This window comes from Atheta coriaria, unplaced genomic scaffold, assembly GCF_025399875.1.
Source record: "Atheta coriaria isolate IRGN ID8LTWV9N9 unplaced genomic scaffold, Caltech_Dcor_3.1 hic_scaffold_8_pilon, whole genome shotgun sequence".
NCBI classification, from domain to species: Eukaryota; Metazoa; Arthropoda; class Insecta; order Coleoptera; family Staphylinidae; genus Dalotia; species Dalotia coriaria.
Window position 1 is genome coordinate 6,236,054 of NW_027045450.1, and position 22,694 is coordinate 6,258,747.

A 22,694-nucleotide genomic window follows, 5' to 3' on the forward strand; every position below is an offset into this window, starting at 1 on the left:
GTAATAAATAAGTTGTTAAACAATGTTTTATAGTAAATATAAGATAATTTTTACTATTTTGTATGAAACTTTGCGTTGGTTTTTGTGGCCTGACTATAGGCAACCAACATTTCACATGAATAAGCGTAAATTTCAAATGTAAAAATGTTTATTCGACTTGTTCACTAATATAACTGTTACAAACAGCTATCATATGATCCAAACCACAACTTACATCCTTAACAGCTCCTCCTAACGCCACCTAAAGCAAAATTGAATCAAAAACATTCAACAAACTAACAAAACAATAAAAAACTTACTTTCAATGGAAAATATTGATCTTTATCAAAGCCTAGACCCAAACAATAGGACCTATTACGACCCCAAGTATATAAATCACCTTTATTAGTGATTGCAGCCATGTGTGATAGTCCTGCATGCACAGAAACAACCTTCGAATCATTATTAAACTCATTATGACCAAACAAAGTTCTTGGTATGACTGTAGGAATCTTAGTTTCTTGTACAAGAGGTCCAAGACCTAATAAACCAAAACCCCAAACGTATACATCACCAGTTTCAGTCAATGCAAGGCAGAATGATCCACCAGTTGCAACTGAAGTAACTTTTCCTATTTTATTGAATGCTGAGAGATGAGTTGGATTGCATACTTGTTGAGAGCCATCAGAAAGCGACATTTGGCTGTATTCAGTGTTACCCCAACCAAAAACTTCGTTTTTGTCTATAGAAAAAGTTAAATTTTTAATAGTTTAAAGAAATATTAATGTTTAACTCACCGGTTAAAGCTAAAACAAAATCAGATCGACACGCCAAGTGAGTTATTCTTTCACCAGCGACATCACCTTTTATTTGCGCGAAATTATCTGTGGAATTGTAGTGTCCTAGACCAGTTTGTCCATCAGCACCCCATCCACAACTATATACGCTGCCATCCTCTAATATTACTAAACTAAAACAAAGATTTTAAATTTTAATAGGTATGTTATTTTGGTGTATGTTTGGTTGCCTATGTTAAATCTTCATTTTAAAAGTTATTTTCTTCAAAAACACAAATTAAGCTGCTTTTAATAAATAATTATAAATAATACTAAATACCATTACGTAAATGGTTAAAACAAAAGTTAAAAAGATGCCTTACGTGTGATCTTGTCCACATACAACATCTGTAATCTTCTTCCCATCAATATTTTCAACAAAATTTAATATTCTGCTGCCTGAATAAACTTCATCTTCAATAACTTTCCTCCCACATTGTCCATAAGCATTACTTCCAAACAAATACAATCCTGTATTGGTTAATACAGCACTATGTGCTCTTCCAGCACTGATTTTGTTAATTTTTCCATTTTTTACTGTTGAAAATGCATCCAAATGAATACTCATGGGTGCAAACAGCAATCCCAATGGTTTATCATGTCTCACTTCATGATAACCAATTTGTGATTCAGCATTAATGCCTGTTCCAAATACTTCATTCTCTGTTGCATATAAAGTGAAGCCAAAACCTGCTGCCACACTCATTACATTATTATTTTCAGCAAAATGCATTCGTTTTGGACTTTTGAAGCCCATAACCTGATGAATATTCTCTTTCTTCTTTGAATGTGGTATTCCAAGGGCGCCAGTGCGTAAATTACCCCAAACATAAACTCTGTTCCTTTTGTGTGGTGAAATTACATATTGATTTACTAGAAATACATTTCAATAGGTTCATTTTGTTAAGAAAATATTGTGGAAGGTGTTACTTACTAGGCATGTCTTTTATGTAGTCTTTACTTGATGGAATATTAGTTTTTACAAGAGCAAAGTTACATTTTGTACAAAAATTGATGTTTCTTGCAGAGAGAAGCTTTGTCAATGAATTAAACATTGTTTATATGATTTGCTTATTTGCAAACACTTTAAACTTTTGTTTTTGTAGTTTAATTATTAATATTTAACATTAAATTCACTTGTTTCTTGGGTTATTCCGGTCAATTCTTTTAATTTTGAGGTTATTACACCACACAACAAATGTGACAAATGTTTTCTTTATTTAGAAATCTTTAAATGATAAAGAGTTGTATGTTATCGTTTATAGTTTAATTAACAACATTTCTTTATGTGAGTATTATTTACTATCATTTACTTATAAATCATTAAGAACTTTTTGTTATATTTGAAATTAATATAAATCAAGGTAAACCTATGTTGAGCAAGATTTATTAATAAATAACTTATAAATTAAATAATTTTAAACATTCTTTGGGCTAAAAATATATTCTTAATTTAATTGTCTATCAATTTATGAAATAGAAAATGATTCAACAGTTATAATAAAGAAGTTCTTGACCAAAACAAAAGTTTTGCTAAGAGAAATTACTATTTTGCGAATAACTTTTTTTCTATTGGTTTAATTAGAATTATTCTTTTATTATTCGATACATAATTTAATTATGAACAGATACTGAGGAGAACATTGTTATATCCCAGCCTGTTTTCTATTTAATTAATGAATAACTTCGAAAATAAATGGTTTAGACCGGTATCCTTCACATGCATATCAGATAACCGCAAAATGTCAAATTTTTGACAGTTACAATACTAAAATAAACCGAGTGTAACATAAACTTTCTCATTTTTTTAATTATAGGCAACCAAGTTATGTTAATAAGATGGCCAACGTTGAACTTCTCGTAAATATACTCAAACATACTGAAATGATACATAATTTAATGTTAATATTTATTTACAGGGTAGTTTAGTAGCAAGAAATTTTCTTGATTTATCAATCGAGTTAAAATTAAGAACATCAAAACATAAAATAGTGGTTTATTTAACATTGTGTCCACAAAGTCAAGAAAATAAACTCAAGGACTTTTTTCCACACACGAACAACACAATAAGACTTAAAAATATTCAATTCATCAAGACTTATACATCAAAAAACGGAAATATAACTGATTATTACATCGGAGATTCTTCAACAACAATAGATATACTAACAGAAAACGATCAGAGTTATTTAAATGCATTGGATGATTTACTATCAGTCAATACAATGATGGAGAAATTGTATAACCAAAATAAATACAATACCAACAGTTTAAACCTTCTACAACTCATGGAAAAACATAATCTAAGTGAAAAGCACTTAGAAGTGTATATTTGGTTGCCTGAATTATATCCAAGATTGATTGATGATGAATATGGAAGATTTTCACTGTTTAAATGCTTATCAGAAGAAGGCATCATGAAAAAATTATGTTTAAACCAGAATAATGAAATTTTATTAAATGATAAACAATTTATAATGAATACATCATCATCAGTAGATTTAATCGGAGTGATTACATCAAAAACCAACGAGGTATTGAACAGAAACTCACATTGTGCACCATATTTTCTTAATAGACAAAGTAATGACAATGAATGTTTAATTGGAATATTAACAAGTCGCAATGGTAAATTATGGTTAGAAGATGGCGTCACTTCCGTTGTGTTGCACATACACAACACTAACAACTGGAATTGTTTACATTTATGTAATAAACTAGTGCTGATATTGAAATATCACGTAGTCTGTGAAATATATCCTGATGGAATAACAGAATGCATATCAATAGACTTCAATGAAATTAAAACAATATGTGATAATAATGATGATGAATTTAAGTTACCTGCCCTTGTAACAGTATTAAATAGAGACATGGGGAGCCGCCATTTTGTTTATGAGTTTGTAATCGTAGCAATTTCTCCAGCAAATTTGATTTTCAGTGAAAAATCATTAGAAGTATGGATTGTTACACAAATGTATACAGAATACAATAAAACTAGTGATAGTTTTGATGAAAGTTCAATGAAAAGATGTAATATTGCACTTGGCGAAGAGTATTTATCAACTGTAGCGTTTTTAGACATTGGATGGACTTATAGATTATACACACATGAAGCATTGTAAGTATTTTATCTATTATCAACGTATTTTAACATTTTTTAAATGAAATGATTAATTTTTAGATTTGATTGGAATCATGGAAAGATTTTTGGTTTAAAATTAGACCAACCAGGAGCATATTTCATTCCAACTGGAAAGAAACAAAATATGGATGTTAAAACAACTATTCCGAGTGAATCATGCACAATTAACATAAAAGCAACAATAGATTCTCATTTTTTAAATAAATCAGACACGTTTAAAGCTGATTCATCAACCGGAAGTACAAAACATGGAAGTTTCGGAATGATGGCTAAAGATTTTCAACATAGGTTAAGTTTAACATTCTCAGATGGACAAAAGGCTTCATTTTATTTGAAACATTGGGAAAAGAAGCTCACACCAGAAGGATTACATCCAAATGTTATTTTGTTGATTACGAACGTTCATTTTACTGGGAAATATTTCATTACTACTGAATTTACTAATATTAAAGTTGTTGGTGTGCAAGATGCTTTAAAACATTATGTTACAGCAAATTTGTATGTATTTTATCATTATTATTGAATTTTAGTGAATTGTTATGGTGATAAAGTGAATATTGTTATAGAAATGAAACATACAAAGGAAAAACGCAGTATGAAAGCATATTATCCAGTAAAATACTAGCTATGAAGTATTATACCTATTTAAGGACTAAAGTATATGTTAAAAATGTTAGTGGGAGCGTTAATTTAGCTCTTAAAGACTTAAAATTGACGTAAGTCATGAAAATGTTTAAAAAATGAAGGTATTACACATTATTATTATTGTTACAGTTTTAATGTTGGAGACAACAATGGTGTCTGTGAGTTAAAATGTAAAAAATTCCATCTTTTGTTTAAATTTATGGATATCCATGATGAGGAAGAGATAAAACAGTATGAATTACATGGACAATACAAGAAAACCATCCAATTTGATGAAATTACTCAGGTTTGTTTATATTTTGTTGATATTTCTGACGATTTTATTAAGTTTTTGATAATTTTTCTTGCAGAATGAAGAAATTCAAAAAACTTTGCCGTTTCTTCACCTCTGGCTGCAACATTTGTACTATAAATTACAATTCGGGCTTGTTTCACTTGATATATTATGTAAAAAACAGTTGGATGGTAGTTGGACAATCGAGGATGTTTATAAAGTTAATTAAAACGATTAAATTAATGAAAATTTACAATTTTAACACAAATGTTTGGTTATGTTTGCAAAAATTATATTTTTACTTAAGTTTTCACGTTTAGAGTTGTTTTTATTAATATAATCATTAACCACGCACTAAATCAAGAAATAAATGCGTGCTTTGTATTCCATGACTCAGTTTTAAGTGACTTTCAGTAACAACCATCACGTTTATTACATTATGATTCATTTATTGTGAAAATTGTCAATTTCCTCATGAATTACAACTACAACTGCGTTTACGGTGACATTATTACAAATTACAAATTACATGAATCACAACATGAAGGACACATTCATACATTAATAATTCTACAACTTCTATCATATCATCTTCAATCTTCTATATTCAAAATTGTCTATTAGGTATTTGCCATGACAAACTAGGCTGAGGCAAATCCCCACTTGATTTCCCAGGATTCACACCCAATGGAACACGATTCAAAGGTTTATGTCCTCCTCTACTACCCGGCAACAACAAATTTGGACCAATCGTAGGCTGATTATTAATCACTCCAGCTTGATACCCACCTGGATAGTTATAATAACCAGGTGTGACTGGTCTATTCACATATCCAGGATATTCTGGATCATATGGTACAGGCGTCACTGAAGACACTGGAGGAATGATCCCTGGTTGTACTCCAGGTTGTATTCCATACCCAGGACCCCCAGGAGTATAATTAGGTTGATATCCAGGGTAATATCCACTTGAGAAGTCCGGTTGATAAGGATATCTCGCAGGATTATAATCAAATCCACCTTGAAGTACAGGTACATCATGTTGATGAGGATAATTATAATATACACCTGCCTCATATGGATAATCAAACTTATATCCTGGATAACTGCTTAAATCAGGTTGGAAAGTGTCGAAACCATAACCATAACCATAACTGAATCCTGGATCTGGTATGCCACCATTACTGGCACTTCTTGTGTCTCTTTCAGATGTTTTTAGAGGTTTACACGAAGCAATATCACTTAATTCACTTAATATTAAGATAATGAATGAATAAAATGTTAAATATTGCATTTTATTTTAATTTTATAGAAAATTGTATGAAATTATATTAAATTGTTGTTTGTTGTAGGATTGATCGATGACTGACGCTGTTCTTACTCATCCAAGTTGTTTTATACTCTAGTATACACTGATAATGATGTTCTAATATGACTTATGATGGTTTTGCTTGAATTTTTTCCATTTCCTACGATTTTGGATAATTTTATGTGATCTTATGTCGTTTGAGGTCGATTGACCTTGTGTTCTGTGAGCTAAACTTGCGATAATGAATAACTTATATTCCATTCGCAAATTTAATAACACAGATTAGGGAAATCCGACGAATAATATAAAATATCATTAGTGTTATTACACATTCGCCTATAGACAGTGTGGATGTCTTTTCTTAGTGTTTAAAAATCACAATACCTTCAATTACATGTTTTTTATTTACTATTTTTATTTCTGTTGTATTATTATTGATACACGTCGATAACTAATGTTCATGTTCATAGTCGTGTTGGAATCGTGGGCTTTATCGATTTGCATGTTTTCCTGTTTGCTGCACTCCGGTAAAATACTTTTTTTGCTTTTTTGCTTTTTCGCTTTCCTCTTTGCTCGTTTCGATATTTTATTACCGGCCATTTCACCCACGAGTGGAATCTCAAGTCTAAGTCAAGGTTCGCGCACGAATGAAGAAATCAACAAATCAACAAATCAGGAATTACGACGAGAATTCGAGTGGAGAGAGCTAAAAATAGACGAAAGCTTTTTATATTTCAGTGAAAAGTTGTAGTATGCAAGCGAATGTCGGTCATAATCATAAATTTAGATATAATTGATGTGACTTTTACTAAATAATAAATTTATTCTTATAATAAAAGTGGTAGGGTAATAATTCATGCAGAAAATCAAAAATTTTCATTTTCATGGTGAGTTAAGCATAAAATTTCATTGGATTTGCTTATGGATACTAAAATTTAATAATTTTTACTTAAATAAATGAGTTTTGCATAAATTGCAAGCCAAAATAAATGTTTTTCTACTTCTACATTAGAAAATATTGTTTTCTGTTCAGTAAAGTAGAGTTAAAAACAGTTAATTTTATTTTGAGAACGTTTTTGACATCGTGGTGTGGAAAACAGTTGACCTTGACATCACACAATGTAACACGACTACTTTTGACAGTAATCAGCAACATAACCTTGTCATCTGTCATATTTTTCTTAGTGAACATTAATAAAACAAACGACGTAAGTTTTAAAGCAATAAAAAAGTAAAGAAACTACTGAAAGTACATATTTATAGTGTAAAATGAGTTGCATACCTTAGAAATCGCATGTTTTGCACTCTGGATACGTAATATACTGTTTTCGAGTGTCGCTAGTGTCGCTAACGTTGCAATGTCACTTCATAACCTCTACATTCATCATAAAACTACTTTAAATCCAAGTAACTACATAGAAATCAACATTCCTGAAAAGAAAACTGCATACAAAGTGTTGTAAACAGGTAAGTAATAAATTTCCCACTTGATTTTTACTTAAAACACATTTATTATATCCCTAATCCTAACCCTTATCGTCATATATTTCTTCAAGATTCACAAACTGCTTAATAATTCTATCGTAAAAATCTTTTTGTTATTTTTCACTTCACAATTTTTTGTATGTTTTTAAATTTCGATTTCGCTTGGTTTGTTGTTGCTTGAATGTCTCCATCCTCCCGCATGCTTACAACTCACTATCGTTTCGGTAACAATCACGAACGTTTACGTTATATTTTGTTCTCTAATTGATTTCACAACGAAAGAATAAACACACGCCTGTCGCAAGAGAGTAGTAAATTCGATACAAACTGAGTGTGTGTGTGCATGATACGAATCGATACAGATGGATTCAGAAAGAGAGAGAGAGAAGGTTTTTCACTCTAAGTGTACGCTACATAACCTCATCTTGTACCTCTTCGCCATAAATATTTTCCTATCATAACTTCCAATACTCTGGAATCACATGAACCCTTATCGTCGTCATCTTTATTTAAATATGTGTTCTTTATATAGATTCTTTTATATCTTCATATATATATAAATCATTTTTTTGTCTTGCTGTGACACGCTACTCGAAACAATCGTTAAAAATTCAATCCGCGATGAAAACAAAACAACATCGATTATATCCTCATCATCATCATCATCATAAACATAGATATATAATATTTATATAGACATGTGTCTTAAGTATCGGTCGAGAATGTGTCGCTTTCTTTGTCTTCATATAAAATCTGTTGATAAGGCCAAACCTATATATAAGAGATAAAAAACACTTCAATCGTCTTACACACGAATTATAATTACACATGTAGTCATGAATGTTGGCCGTAGACGAGAATACGAGTATATTATACGAGTAAGTGTTGTGTGTGTGTGTGTGGTGTGTAAGTGGCTGAGCATGTTGCGCATGCGCATGTATCAGTTCTTCTTTATCGAGAGTGTGTGTATTCATTATGTGTACAGGGTTCCGATTTTAGGCTAAAATTCGATTCGAAATCAAAATTGAGTTTTTAGGAACTTAGGAGCGTCATTGGCGTCGTCAACAAAGCTCGTGTATTAATGGCGGCTCTGATCAGTTCGGAGATTGGTTTTCTTGTGTTTTGTTTTATAAACTACACCACCCTGTATAAGCATTTGATTCAATATCTACATCATCATTACTAAATCTCCACCGAAAAACTTAAATATAATAAAAAAACATTAATTTCTGGCGTTAAGTAGTGATTTGATCAATTGACTAAGCATTCTACGCACGCAGAGTCTACAACTTCGCGACGGTAAACACGATGAGTAATTGAGTGCGAAGGTCCTGTGGGATACGTCAATATTCTCTGAACAGAATCGGATTTCGGATGATTGCAGGATGATTATAGAGTTTTGGGGGAGTGGGGGAAGTGGCGAGTTGTTTACGAGTCCTCGCCGTCCTCACGGAAGAGATAGGTTGACCAGTAGATGACGTTGAAGAGGGCGAACACCAGCGGGAAGGTGATGCGCGAAATGACATCGATGCGCTTTGATCGTGTTGGGAATTTGGACAACCACGTGCGGCAGCAGTTCGGACGTGGTTGCATGTGGATTTCACACTGGCGCGCTTTTTCTAAGCTCATTGGATCAGCTGGATGACGTACCAATGGTTTCTGGAACAAGGGAATAACCATACCATCAAATTATCTTCTCAAATTTCCTAACCAAATCTAACCTAACTAAACCTAACCTAACCTAATCTAATCTAATCTAATCTAACCTAACTAAACCTAACATAACCTAACCAAACCTAATCTAACCTAACTAAACCTAACATAACCTAACCAAACCTAATCTAAATTGATTTCCTTCCAAATTATGACTTACCATAGCAAAAGTAGCATTGCTATACCATACCATCAAATTTTTTCCCGAATTTCCTAACCTAACCTAACCTAACCTAACCTAACCTAACCTAACCTAACCTAACCTAACCTAACCTAACTAAACCTAACCAAACCTAACTTAACCTAACCTAAATTGATTTTCTCCCAAATTATGACTTACCATAGCAAAAGTAGCATTGCTATCTGTATCCAGCAGATCCGAAGTGGCATCCATTGATTGAGCATGTTCCAATTCACACTGCCTCCTTTGTTTCTTCATATTCTCCCGATGCATGTCCGACCTAGATGCGTAGTTCACCAGAGCGAACTCCAGTAACGCCCCAAATACAAACGTGAGACATACCCCTGTCCACACATCGATGGCCTTCGTGTATGAGACTGGAGGTAGTGATGCGTTGATTCCAGATGTCTGTGTGGCCATGGTCAGTAAAGTGGTCACACCTAAACCATAAAAACCATAAAATTTAGTGTTTTTATTTTTTTGGGAAGTAGGGGTGGTGATAGAATTACCTAATGATACACGTGCTGGTACAGCTCCTTGATCGAGCCAGAAGGATACCCAGGACACGATGACCAACATACAGCAAGGGATGTAGATTTGAATCAGGTAGTAACTGAATTCACGCTTGAAGAGGAGGTCTACCTTCAAGCAACTGTATTCTCCTATAAAAATAGGTTAGAATTGGTTTTTAAGTGGGGGTTTGATGTTTAAAAATGGGGGATGGTACCTGTGTTGGTTTTGCTGTTGCAGTAATCAGTCAAGAATTTTTCTAGGGTGAAGCGTGGTAGGTGTAAGTTTTTCACCACCTGGACAGGATCACCTTCTTTCCAAAGAAAGACTAAATCATCTGTGGTCCAACCATCTACATAACCACAAAAATTTTATTTTAAATTTTAGGTTATTTAAAAAAAGGTTATGTTTACTTACAACTTGCCATACGTAATGAACATATCTGTCGATCAAGTGGGTAGAGTTTCAAATTCATAGGACACGAAAGCGTTAGGGATATTCTAAGAATAAAAAAAAAGTGAGGTTAAAATAAGAAAACTAAAGTTATCATAGGTTACCTTATACTGTAGAGTACTGATCCATATGGAAAGATGCGAATGTAAACGTTGGGTAGAATAATGTTGTGAAAGTGTCCCTCCTTCTCGTTGGAAAAGAACAAATCAGGCATCCATACCCGATTACCTTCAGTGAGAGTTAAATACTTGAGGCGTCCCCCAAAGTCGTTGAATTTCAGCCGCTCGTCCAGCCACTGCTCACGGAACGTCAACTGCACGCTGTACTCCTGCAACCCACATTGCATCAGCTCATATTCGAGGTATGCTTTCCGATAGCGTGGTGTGTGAAAAGGATTGCATACCATGCAACGGCGTACGCATGCATCAACATCAACAAGAACAACATCTACAAATGCTTTGCTAATTTCTATGATTTGCTCTCTAGCAAAAGTGCAAATAGTTAAAGTAAAGTAAAGGTACACATAGATCTACACTTTGTCTTTTGGTTGATTGGTAGAAGGTAAGTAAATGCTTTGGTTGTAAAAAACAGTTTCTAGCGATAGAGAGAAAAATAGGTCATGCACAGCTCACACCGCGTGTTAGTCGCCGGGGCTGCAGCGCCACACCGCATGCTCGCGCTGGTGCTGGTGCCCCTCATTGCAACACCTCCGCTCCCCAACCCCCAGTTTGTGCAGGTCGTGAGAGAACGCAACCGATCGGCAATTAGTACAGTTAGTAATATTTTGTACACTTGTTGGTCTTAAAATTAGGCGTGAGAGATGATAAAAATGATTTGGTACATGATTGATGATGATGATGGTGATGAGTGAATCCGCTTGATCAAGAATAAGACAAGAATGTGTGACAAGTGGGTGACATAGATATATGTACAATATTAGCGCCCGCGAAGTGCCAAATACTTGACATGACTGGCAAAGCCCACGACTCACCATTTTGTAATCGTCAATTTTGCTGATTGAACGCAGAAAGAAGTTGATGAATACGATCGTCGGCCCGTCGCCTATGTCTTGCAGAGAGACATTGATGAAGAGAAAGAACACAAACAGCTCATTACTGACTGAGGTACTTGGTACTGGACCCCAATCACGTCTCGCATTGGGCATAAATCATATCAATGTCAATTACATAAAACATAAACAAACTTGGATGATCAAAAACACGTCCGATGAAAGATATATATATATATTGCCATTCAAGGGGGGTTGTTGTTGTTGTTGTATGATGAAAGAGATAGAATTGTTTTGGTGTGGATTTAAAAAAAACACCGAAAGCACACACGTACGCCGTCCCGCCCCCGAACAGGAGATGAGAAGATGAGCTAATCTACCATATCAGTATCATTATCAAATAATCAAATCATCAATCAATTCATGGCACTACACACACTATAATATCAATATGTATATATATTTAGAGGTATTTGTATATATTTATATATGTATCGTATTAGATTAGTCATTCCCTGCTGCCAACAGCCACTTACCATGGTCACGTCATCAATCTTTGAGATACTTCTCACAAATATGTTGACCCTGACAATAGCGGGGCCATCTGGCGAGGTGAAAAGAACCACACATTAGTTTGCACATCAAATCCGCATAGCGTCAACAACGGATATTTTTTTTTGCTGTTGTTGTTGTTGTTAAAGAAGAAGTAGAAGAGAAGAAGAAGTAGATAGAGAGATGGACAGTAACGGAAACGAATGTTGATTCTTTGGCAATGAGGCTACACCGGCACCGGTATGAGCGACGCAGCACACACTTATGTTTTTTTTTTGGGGCGGCGGTGAGCAGCGACTGCGACTACCTTCAATCATCATCATCAGCGCCCGCGATTCGGGGGAGAGAAACGCATTCAGCAATCATATCACAAAACTAATCATGTCATGTATCACTTTCACCTACTGCAGCTACAACCCGCTTCAATCCAACTTGAATTTGTTTATTTTTAGCGTAGTAGTTGTTAATTGAGGTTAGGTTTTGTGTTGTTGGGTTGGATTGAAGCGGGTCACTCCTAAGCCTACTCCATTACAAACTCATACTGAACACGTGAACGGTATTGGTTTGTGTAAGAATTTTTATTTTAATATTAATAGTTTATATATCGGTTAGTTGCGATGCCGCGGGTGCTCGCCACTTACCATCTTGATGTCGCTAATCGTCGCAATGCTGCGCACAAAGAGATTTATTCGCACGATGGCCGGCCCATCTGTGGCGAGATGGACACAAGACACAAGAGAGTTAACAATCAGATCGAGCATTGGTTTACGCTAGGTTTATGCTCGCTGGGCGGAGACCTATGAGACGAGGCTTCCAAAAACAAAACAAACAAAACCAGAGAAAACAAAAGAAAACAAAACCACCACAAAACTAAAATCTGTTGGTTGTTTTTTTTTTTTTTGGTAAATTTTTGAAACCAAAGGCGTTTTTTTAGTGATAAAGGCGGGGGACTCACCTGTGCCGTTTACGCCGGCGGGTCGGATGCGTGCATCGTACCGTCCCGGGCCAAGGATCTGGTCCAGGATCTCCTTCTCTTTCTCGCGGAAGTTGACTTTGACATTTGCACAGCTTTAAAACATCAAAAAACAAATTTTTATTTAAGTTTTATATAAATTACTAATGACTTACAATGAGAAATGAAGCACATGCAGTACGATGACAAAGAGGGTGTGTAGGTGCATCGTGGAGCGTCGTCGTTGTCTTGTTCACCACCACCACAACATCCGGTCACCACTCGTTCCGATCGAACTCCTGGTGCACGCACACACCACTCGCGCGCGCGCGACACGCACACACTGCCCGCTGGCGATGGCCTCACTGCATCGCGAAGAGATGAGAGGATACAATTCGTGAGGATGGCGCACGGATGGCGGCTGGTGGCGGTGGCGGCGGCGGCGGCGACGACTCGAGAGCGCGGAGATGCGGACGCGTATTGATCAACGCCTCGCGGCGTCGGACGGTGTGTGTGCGCGGGCGTCGCGAGCGTCGCGCACGGCCCGGGACTTCTCCCCACCAGCCGCCAGGTTCCCCAATAACCCAAATGCGAGAGGAGGTCGTGGGCATACATAATATTCCAGGAATGAAATCGTTGTAAGCTACAATTCCAGCTTATGCAATATTATCCTCGTGGGAAATACAGAATATAACCTCAAACAAACAAACAAAAAAAAAAAAGAAAAGAAAAGAAGTAATAGTGACCTGCTTTAACTCAAAAAACAAAAAACAAAAAAAGTTGTGTCTTTATCCAACGGTCCCTGCCCCATTCAATGACGTCAAACGTGTTTGGCGTGACGTCATCCGCTCCTGCGGCACGGAATCACATCCCCTCTCTTCCTGCAGGTGAAGCAACGCTGCAGGACTTTCCACAGAACGACACCCTAGAACCTAATATATGTGTGTGTGTGTTTGTTTTTCACTTGTTCAGTACCAGTGTGGTACCAGGTGGTACGGGGTGGTGATGCTCGCCGAGATTTCGTTATTAACCTCGCTCCACCTCTCGACATTTGCATGCCAAACACCAATTTCCCTTCGCACACTCGGCGCGTAATTACCAGAGGCGGAAAAACGGATGTAAAACTAATTTCTTTATTCGGCCACACAACACAGAACAAAACCCAAGAGTAAACGCATCTATCACCTAATATAACCTAACCTAACCTAAAAATACTGTTGTTTTTTTCTTCTGTAAGGCAAGATTCTAAATTTATGACGAAACTAAATTAGCTTTCAGCTCCATGGCGAGTTTATACCCGAGTTCCGGGCGTCGATCTCGCCCCTCGACCATCGCCTTGACTTGATCCGAGTTTACAATCACGCCATTGTTCTTCACCACCGTGTTCTTCGTCTTCTCAATGTCGAGTAGATCCACTCCACGGCTACAATCATCCATTAATATGGTACGGTAACCAATTGCTAAAGCATCCACTGCTGTAGCCCCTAAAACAAAAAACAAAAACAAAAAAATCAAAAATTTTTGAAGAAAAAAAAAATGGCGGACATAAAAACTATTTTTATCTATTACATACCCACACAGACATCGTATGCCAACCCGCAGATATAAATATCCGTCGCATTCTTCATGCGTAGCTGCGCACTGAGCGTCGTCTCGGTTAATTTTTTATTATCCCAGAACACCGAGTAGGAATCCACCTCGGGGTTAGTGCCTTTGTACACCTTGATAGCGTTATTCAATACCTGCCAAAATATAAAGATATCGCAATAAATTCGGTAAAATTAGATCCAAAACAAACCGAAAAGACATTCTCTTCGGCGTAAGCGACTGAAAATAGAACGGAATGTTTGTATGCGTTTGGAAATGCTAGAAATGCGGCGCCGAAAAATAAGATCATCGATTTGTCTCCACGCAGACAACCAACCGACGGAAATATGATTTATCTGTGCAAATATTTATCTCCATAAAGCGAAATGGTGAAATAATTATAAGTTAAACAAAAGTAATTTTTTTGTTGATAAATTTGAAGAAACACCCTGTATATTTTTTGGTGCTTTTGTATATGCGTATGGTTCATTGTTCTCTTAAATATTGCAAAAAAAACACAGTACTCTAGTTGATTTACAGCCACTAGACCTTTTTCGCACTCGAGACACTCGACGCAACCCTGCATGCATTTTTTAATACGAAAAGCGAAAGCCTTTTGACCTTTTTAGCACCGACTAAAAAGTATTTTTTGATTTTTGATGATTAATGATACGCCACGTGGCAACAAAGGTGGCGCCATTAGCGGCGCACAAAACGTTCAATTTGTCGAATGGCGGCGCGCCAAAAAAACCAAATCACCTAGACAAATGTTTTGACTTTTTCTGTAATAACAAACATAAAAACCTTTAAATCTTTGTGTAGTTCGGATCCCCACGTGTCCTGCACACAATGTCGCGGCCATAGACGTTGTTTCATCGGTGGTGGCCCAGCGAAAATGACCGTATCGTAGGTTTTTGCGTTGTCGGCCATTAATGGACTCTCCGGATGGATTTCTCGCAGTTTTATGTTGTCGATGAAAGACACATGATCACTGGGATGCCAATCCAACGAGTAGAAGACAGCGTCGAATTGCACTGTTTCCAATATGCGATTGATCGGTTCGATAACCTCAAAACCATTTTGTTGAGCTGAGCAATTGCTGATGTTTAGCGTGCCGCTTATGAAGTCATTTTGGACGTCGATGATTAAAAACACTGCGATTGGGCGCACAATCTATGGAGAAATGGAAAAAAGTAGATAAAAGTAAATTAATTCAATAAAACTTGCTTTTAAAGGTTAGGGGTTGTTTACCATGGGGTGGTTTGCACACAGACTACGTGAGATAATGCAATTTCCGTCGGTAATGGAATTTTAATGCAATTTATTTCTATTTTTATGTTGACTCACGATTTTAATCCAATGATTCCAGCAGAATGTAAATTCGTCGATGTCAATGTATCCATCGCCATTTTGATCGAAAACATTGAAGATCTCCTTGAGTTTTTCTTCTTCCAGCGTGTAGATTCTTCCACGGTCATTTCGGAATAACGCACGCGTGATGAGACGAAATTCGTCAATGTCTAATTTTCCATCGCTGGAATAATAGTGGACAATTGAGGTTAGGTTGATGTAATGTATTGTAGGTTATGTGGGTTGTTGCATGCGTATTGTAATTTAAAGTGTTTTGTGTTTAAATTTAGTTTTAGGCGTTTTTGTTTTCGGTCTTGCCATTGTTGGTGGCTTCGCGTGCAGCGGAAGTTTTTTTTTGTGTCTGTGTTTGCGTTTCCGGCGGCGCGTCCAATTAACACACGAAAGCCGGAGGATAACAAGCGCAAACTGAGTTTAATTAAAAAATTCAAAATGGAATCAAAAGTGTAAAAACCGGCTGGAGTTAAACATCACAAACGCTCAATATTGTTGCATGATGTAATCTTGTATTTTTATTCTTTCTGCGAATAGATTAATGAAACAGTAAAGGTGCGGTTTAAATAAAATTAGTCATTGTTGTGATTTTTTTTGCTGTTGTTGTAGAATTTAATGCTGAATATATTGGCGAAAAAATCATAGCTTTAACATAAATAGTTTTTGAATTATCACGGCTCGAATATAAAACGAATAATGCTTTAGGTTACTAAATTATTAATTACTCAAAAACTAATTATTTTAAATCAATAAATTCTTCACTAATCTATTTAGTATTAAATTCTGCATCATACAGTATAAAGATTTATTTGATATTATTTCATTATCAAAAGATACAAAGCAATTTGTATTACTTTCTTTTAAAAAATTTTCAAAAATCAACTTTAATTGTTAATAACTTATTATCAAATTAATCCATGAATATGAATTTTAGGTAGTGGATACAGAATTTAATTCTAAACCCATTTTCGAAAGAATCACAACTTTATCGCAAATAGTTTTCGAATTATCAGCAAAAATAGTGACGGCGCGAATATAAAACAAATAATGATTTAGTTTACTAAATTATTAATTACTCAAAAACTAATCATTTTAAATCAACAAATTCTTCACTAATCTATTTAGTATTAAATTCTGCATCATACAATAAAAAGATTTAATTGATAATGTTTGATTATAAAAAGATACCAAGCAATTTGTAGTAATTTCTTTAAAAAAATTTAAAAATCAACTTTAATCGTTTATAACTTATTATCTAATTAATCCACAAATATGAATTTTTTGTAGTGGATGCAGAATTTAATTCTAAATCAATTTTTGAAAGAATCACAACGTTATCACAAATAGTTTATATAGTTGATAGTAGTTATAGTAGTATAATAGTTGAATAATTAACAAAAAACTAAACGAACAGATTAATAAAAGAGTAAAGGTGCGGTTTAAATAAAATTAATCATTGTTAAATCAAACAATTACGTTTTACCGCAAAAAATCAACCATGTGTGACCCAACTCAATCAATTTATATTAATTTACGAAAATATACAGTGTGTAATAAATTCGTAATTAAGAATTGATTGTTGATTGCGACTTTCGCTTTGCGCTGCGACAGTAATTCGCAATATTGCACCCAAGCACCGGTGAAATTGTAATCGAACAGACATGAAGCGTGATTTGACGCGCAGTAATCATGCAATTCGGTGGTAATCATGGAACGTAATATGCAAATATCGATTGTTCGTAATTAACGCCGGTAACAAGCCGCGCGCGGCTTCAACCTCAACCTGCGAACTCTGCCAAACCCTCATAAATCCTCATAATGCGACTTTAATTGTGCATTTCGAACGCACAACTTTGCAGACAAAGCGCAAATCTGTTTTTGCAGCGACAAGCACAACTGGCAATTAATTATAATAACGTAGAAAATATTTACAGTGCGACTAATTTGTTTTTGTGTGCGAGAAAGTGCATAAGTTAAGAATAAGTGTCTAAAAAAGGAAAAATTGTGTTTTTGTGTAGTTTTTTTGGTATAACTCGAAAACGAAAAGAGGTACATTTATAAATCTTTCATAAATATTTTCTGTATTAAATTCTAAATCATATTGAAGTTATTTTTAATAAAATTTGTTATCACAAAAAAAGTTACAAGGTGTTGAAGTTGATTTTATTAAAAAAATACAAAAATCAAGTTTAAATGCGAATAATTAATAATAAAATATTGTTATAAATAAAATGTTTGCATTATTAGATGCGGAATTTAATATGAAATCCAATTCTGAAAGATTTATCATCCTAGCTTTATTAGTTTAAAAGTTATGACGAAATAACTGAGTGATAGTTTGTATCGGCGCGGTTAAGACCGCTGCGCGTAATGAAAGCGATGACTCGACGCAACCAAAAATGATTTCTCTCAGTTTTTAATTAATAACTCAATAACAAAACATGATATCATCTTCATTCTTTCATACATATATCTAGTATTAAATTATGCATCTACCACATCAAATATGAAGTCATATTTGTTATTACAACCGAAATTATAGGCTATTAAAATAATTTTATTAAATTTTCAAAAATTATTACAAAAACCTAAATAACTTTTAAACAAAATGTGATACTTTAAAAATCTCTAGATAATTAGATGTAGAATTTAATAATGAATAATTTGATGTAAAATTTGTTATTGTATCTTTTTTAGTTTAGGAGTTATCAGCGAAAAACTATCGCTTGCATGATTTAAGTAAGTCAAACATGCTTCTCGACTTAATCTTGATTCTAGCTGACTTACCCGTTCTTATCAAACGCCGTGAAGCACGCGTCCATGCTGCAGTCGAATTCGCACCCGACTAGATCAATGCCATCCACCGCCATGACTCCAAAGGGCCGAAAAAGCAGTCCGCTATCAAAAGTATCAAACTTTGGCAAACCGGTAACGCGGTAACAGCACGGCGTAACCCTTTGTGCCTGGCACGAGGGGGGTAGTAGGCCTCGCTACCCTCACGAACAACTCCCTGCAACTTCAGCAACGAATAAAAAAGCGCGCCAACTTGCCGCACACAAAACGCTTTCTTAGGTTAACAGCCAAACAGTTGGGCATCAATCGCCTATCAGAAAATCAAGGCTATTATTATCAAAAAGGTGTTGTGTTGAAGTTCACAGTTCACTTGAGATTCGCTTTGTGCACGTGATTTGAAAGCACAAAGCTTTAATTTTAGTCGGCGGTTTAGCGGCTTAACCTCCGGCACAATGTTGATGATATGTTGATATTGAATGGCTAGTTCACATCGAGCACTCGCGATCGATTGAACCTGACGACTTATGGACGTGTAATGAAGTACCACACCGTGTCTACCTATTAAAATATGCGTATTGTGAATAGAACTAAGCAAAACAACACAAACACACGAGGCGCGGCTGCGTTATGTAAATGTTTGTGTTTGTGCGATAATTAAACGCGGGAATCACAGGAAGTCACTGTGGAAACGTGTTTATATAGTCACGGCGCGAATGTTAAACAAATAATGCTTTAGGTTACTAAATTGCGAATTACGAGAAAAGTAATTAGTTTAAATCAATAATTTCTTCATCAGTTTATTCAGTATTAAATTCTGCGTCGTATTGTAATCAGATTTTATTGATTATATGGTATTATCAAGAGATATAGGGCGATTTGTAATAATTTCTTTTAAAATATATTAAAAATTTAATTTAAATTGTTTATAACTTTTTGTGTAATTAATTCATAAATATGAATTTTTCATAGTAGATATAGAATTTAATTCTGAATATATTTATGAAAGAATTATAACTATAGCACAAATAGTTTTTGATTTATCCATAAAAACCATCACGTCGCGAATATAAAACAAATAATGCTTTAGGTTACTAAATTATTAATTACTCAAAAACTAATTACTTTAAATCAACAAATTCTTCACCAATCTATATAGTATTAAATGCTGCATAGTATAATAAAAAGATTTAATTTATAACATTTTATTATCAAAAGATACAAAGCAATTTTTATCAATTTATATGAAAAAAATTTCAAAAATCAATTTTAATTGTTTATAACTTATTATCTAATTAATCCACAAATATGATTTTTATGTAGTTGATGCAGAATTTAAATCTAAACATATTTTTAAAACAATCACAACTTTATCACTAATAGTTTATGAATAATCAACAAAAAACTAAACACTTTCATTTAAATTCCACCATGCTGCGACTATACTTTCAATTTTAAAACTGAATTTGAGCAGCTGTTCTTATCGCAGCGATAACACTCTCCACACCAATATAATACGTGCATTATTGAACTGATAAACAGTTTTTATGACGTCCGTAATGTTTACATAATATGTGCAATAATAAGTTTTTTCTCAACACAAAATAAAAACAAGCAGACTGCGAGTATATGCAACACACAATACTAACTACATATTAATACTACTTCTTATACCATCGAATTGAATAATACTCAATTGTCTTTACGAGTATATTTTACATTGTAAGAAGAGCTTTATGAAACACTGATTGTTCGTTACGATCGTTTTTCATTGCAAGGACACCACCGCAGTGCAGACAATAAAAATGCCGGTTGCACCATGCACAAATAATAAGAAAAAAACGTCAACGCGAGCAAAAACAGGTCTGGAAGCATTTTTCAACTCATCTGTTTATTCTTTGAAGTTTACATCTTTTTTCCCGTCCAGCACTCGCTTCTAGAATAAATAAAATTTAATATTTATTCAAAAAAACATAAAAAACAATAAAAAAGTATATAAAAATACTAAACACCCTGTATATTAACCGAATTAATGCATTTTTAATTTTTATTGATCTCGATGGTATCGATATGACCCAAATAAACAATATCTGAATAATATCATGAATATTTCCATCATATCACAAAACCATTCATTTTGTGAATAATGTAAACTTTATAAACTTTTTCGGCTTTAAATAATTTATGCGTAATGTATTACGGTTATGTCACGTATGTCAAGGAGATTCACGCTCGACGTGACTTTGACTTTTAACTCTCTTCTCTCTACTCTCTGCAATTTCGAACTTTTGAATGAAATTTCACGATGACATTGAAGCTATCCTCAATAAAAAAAAACCACAAGAATGTATCACATGTAACCGATTGAGTTTAGCATTCGATGCTTGGCTTGTAAATTAATTCAACAATAAAATTATTCAACAATATGGATGGCTTCGAATTCGTTTCAAATGTCGCCGCGCGCCATAAAGGTGTTCTTCACCTAGAGGACAAACAGGTTGTGAACCTGTCTTATGGCTTGTGAGACACATGTACACCCGGATGTTTTCTGGAAATTTTGCGCATTTACGGTGATCGTATTTTGTGAGTTTTTGACAGATCATGATGAATACTAATGGGGATTATGAGCAGAGACAACAGAAACGGTTAATTTTTAAAGTACATGTTTAAAGTGGAATAACTCATGTTTTAGAAGTGGTAGAATATTGAATGAAGCAGTATTTAAAAGGTAATTTTATAGAGAATAAGATGGGTAAATTTTGTTTTTATCAATATTGTTGTTAAAAAGTTATAATGATTTAAACAAATTGTTGAAATTTTTCAAGAAAATTTGCTTTCTTTCTTTAAAATTTATTTTAAAAGGTAAATTTTTGTTAAATATAAGATTTTATGGTGTTATCACAAACATAATTAACTATGCTATCCTATAAAATTTATAGTTTGTTATTAACATAACTAACAACAAATTTATAACACTTTAAAGTTGATGCTTAAGTTTTCTGACATAATTTTTCTAATTTTTTGCTTTTTTCTTTAAAATTTATTTTAGAAGGTAAATTTTTATTAAATATAAGATTTTATGGTCTTATCACATAGATAATTAACTAAACTAACGTATAAAATTTTTAGTTTGTCATTAATATGACCTAAAACAAATGTATAACACTTTAAAGTTGATGCATAAATTTTTTAACAAAATTTCCTAATTTTGCGCTTTTTTTCTTTAAAAAGCTTATAACAATTAAAATAATAATTAAATATTTACAAAAATATATTATCTGATAGATATTAAGTTAAATAATCTCCTGAAATTTAAATTTTTTCAAAATATTAATATTTACGCCTTTAAAACTTCTTCAAAGTCAACCGATTTTTTCCCAACTAGAATAATTTAAAAACCACGATAATTGTGATTGTAATTCATTAGTGTTTTCGTGAATTACATTATGCCATCATATTCACTTAGCACCTCCCAAAAAAGACAACCATTAAAACAAATATTAGCCTACGCTTACGCGCTCAAAGTCGATGCCCGAAAACCGAATCTATTTGCTCGATTAGCAACATCTCACATCTCAACATCGCCCCGGAGACCATCACACACACGTGCCGCGAAAAAATGGCGCAATCATTTCGCAGTTTTCAATTGTTGTTCGCGCCTATCGGAAACGGACGTCATTCAATGTCACTCATATTCCAAAACGCTGAACGTGCCTTGCACCCAAACTAAAACATTATCACTTTATCACGTTTCCTCTTTTTTCGGTTGTCAAATATCCTTTAAACTAGGTTATGTGCATTCTAATGAATAATACACCTATACAGCAACCAAATCAAACGAAAGTTTGCAATAACTGATAACATGACAATTGTCGCAATATATCCACTTGAATTGTTCGTTTGTTTCGCGTT

General features: G+C 34.2%; 5 protein-coding genes across 8 annotated transcripts; 1 reads left to right on the forward strand and 4 right to left on the reverse strand.

Annotated features, from left to right (window-relative positions):
• Positions 1-130: 130 nt before the first annotated feature.
• On the reverse strand, positions 131-1,891 carry LOC135797881 (RCC1-like G exchanging factor-like protein). The gene is made up of 5 exons (XM_065310456.1): positions 1,750-1,891; positions 1,139-1,688; positions 777-949; positions 300-721; positions 131-241 (listed from the first exon to the last, which is right to left on the reverse strand). The coding sequence occupies exons 1-5, from the start codon at positions 1,868-1,870 to the stop codon at positions 149-151; spliced, it is 1,359 nt and encodes a 452-aa protein (XP_065166528.1). The 5' UTR covers positions 1,871-1,891; the 3' UTR covers positions 131-148.
• Positions 1,892-1,996: 105 nt separating this feature from the next.
• On the forward strand, positions 1,997-5,266 carry LOC135797880 (uncharacterized). Its single transcript, XM_065310455.1, has 7 exons — positions 1,997-2,103; positions 2,633-2,675; positions 2,735-3,936; positions 4,000-4,458; positions 4,527-4,676; positions 4,735-4,891; positions 4,956-5,266. Coding segments are annotated over exons 1-7 (2,166 nt in total). The 5' UTR covers positions 1,997-2,101; the 3' UTR covers positions 5,109-5,266.
• Positions 5,267-5,486: 220 nt separating this feature from the next.
• LOC135797439 (calcium-binding protein P-like) lies at positions 5,487-6,173 on the reverse strand. The gene has a single exon (XM_065309804.1). The coding sequence runs from the start codon at positions 6,171-6,173 to the stop codon at positions 5,487-5,489; it is 687 nt and encodes a 228-aa protein (XP_065165876.1).
• A 1,506-nt stretch (positions 6,174-7,679) lies between these two features.
• On the reverse strand, positions 7,680-13,562 carry GluClalpha (glycine receptor alpha 1). Of its 4 annotated transcripts, none has more exons than XM_065309028.1 (9): positions 13,220-13,562; positions 13,047-13,159; positions 11,522-11,592; positions 10,635-10,858; positions 10,495-10,577; positions 10,295-10,429; positions 10,077-10,229; positions 9,727-10,007; positions 7,680-9,332 (listed from the first exon to the last, which is right to left on the reverse strand). In XM_065309028.1, exons 1-9 carry the CDS (start codon positions 13,270-13,272, stop codon positions 9,102-9,104), a joined length of 1,344 nt encoding a protein of 447 aa, XP_065165100.1. In that variant the 5' UTR covers positions 13,273-13,562; the 3' UTR covers positions 7,680-9,101. The 4 variants fall into 4 exon arrangements, with proteins under 4 accessions (XP_065165100.1, XP_065165099.1, XP_065165102.1 ...); XM_065309027.1 differs by having other exon boundaries at positions 11,522-11,598; XM_065309030.1 differs by lacking the exon at positions 11,522-11,592 and adding an exon at positions 12,076-12,143.
• A 600-nt stretch (positions 13,563-14,162) lies between these two features.
• Naam (Nicotinamide amidase) lies at positions 14,163-19,387 on the reverse strand. Its single transcript, XM_065309031.1, has 5 exons — positions 18,780-19,387; positions 15,978-16,164; positions 15,435-15,803; positions 14,617-14,785; positions 14,163-14,527 (listed from the first exon to the last, which is right to left on the reverse strand). The coding sequence occupies exons 1-5, from the start codon at positions 18,860-18,862 to the stop codon at positions 14,295-14,297; spliced, it is 1,041 nt and encodes a 346-aa protein (XP_065165103.1). The 5' UTR covers positions 18,863-19,387; the 3' UTR covers positions 14,163-14,294.
• Between the last annotated feature and the right edge of the window lie 3,307 nt (positions 19,388-22,694).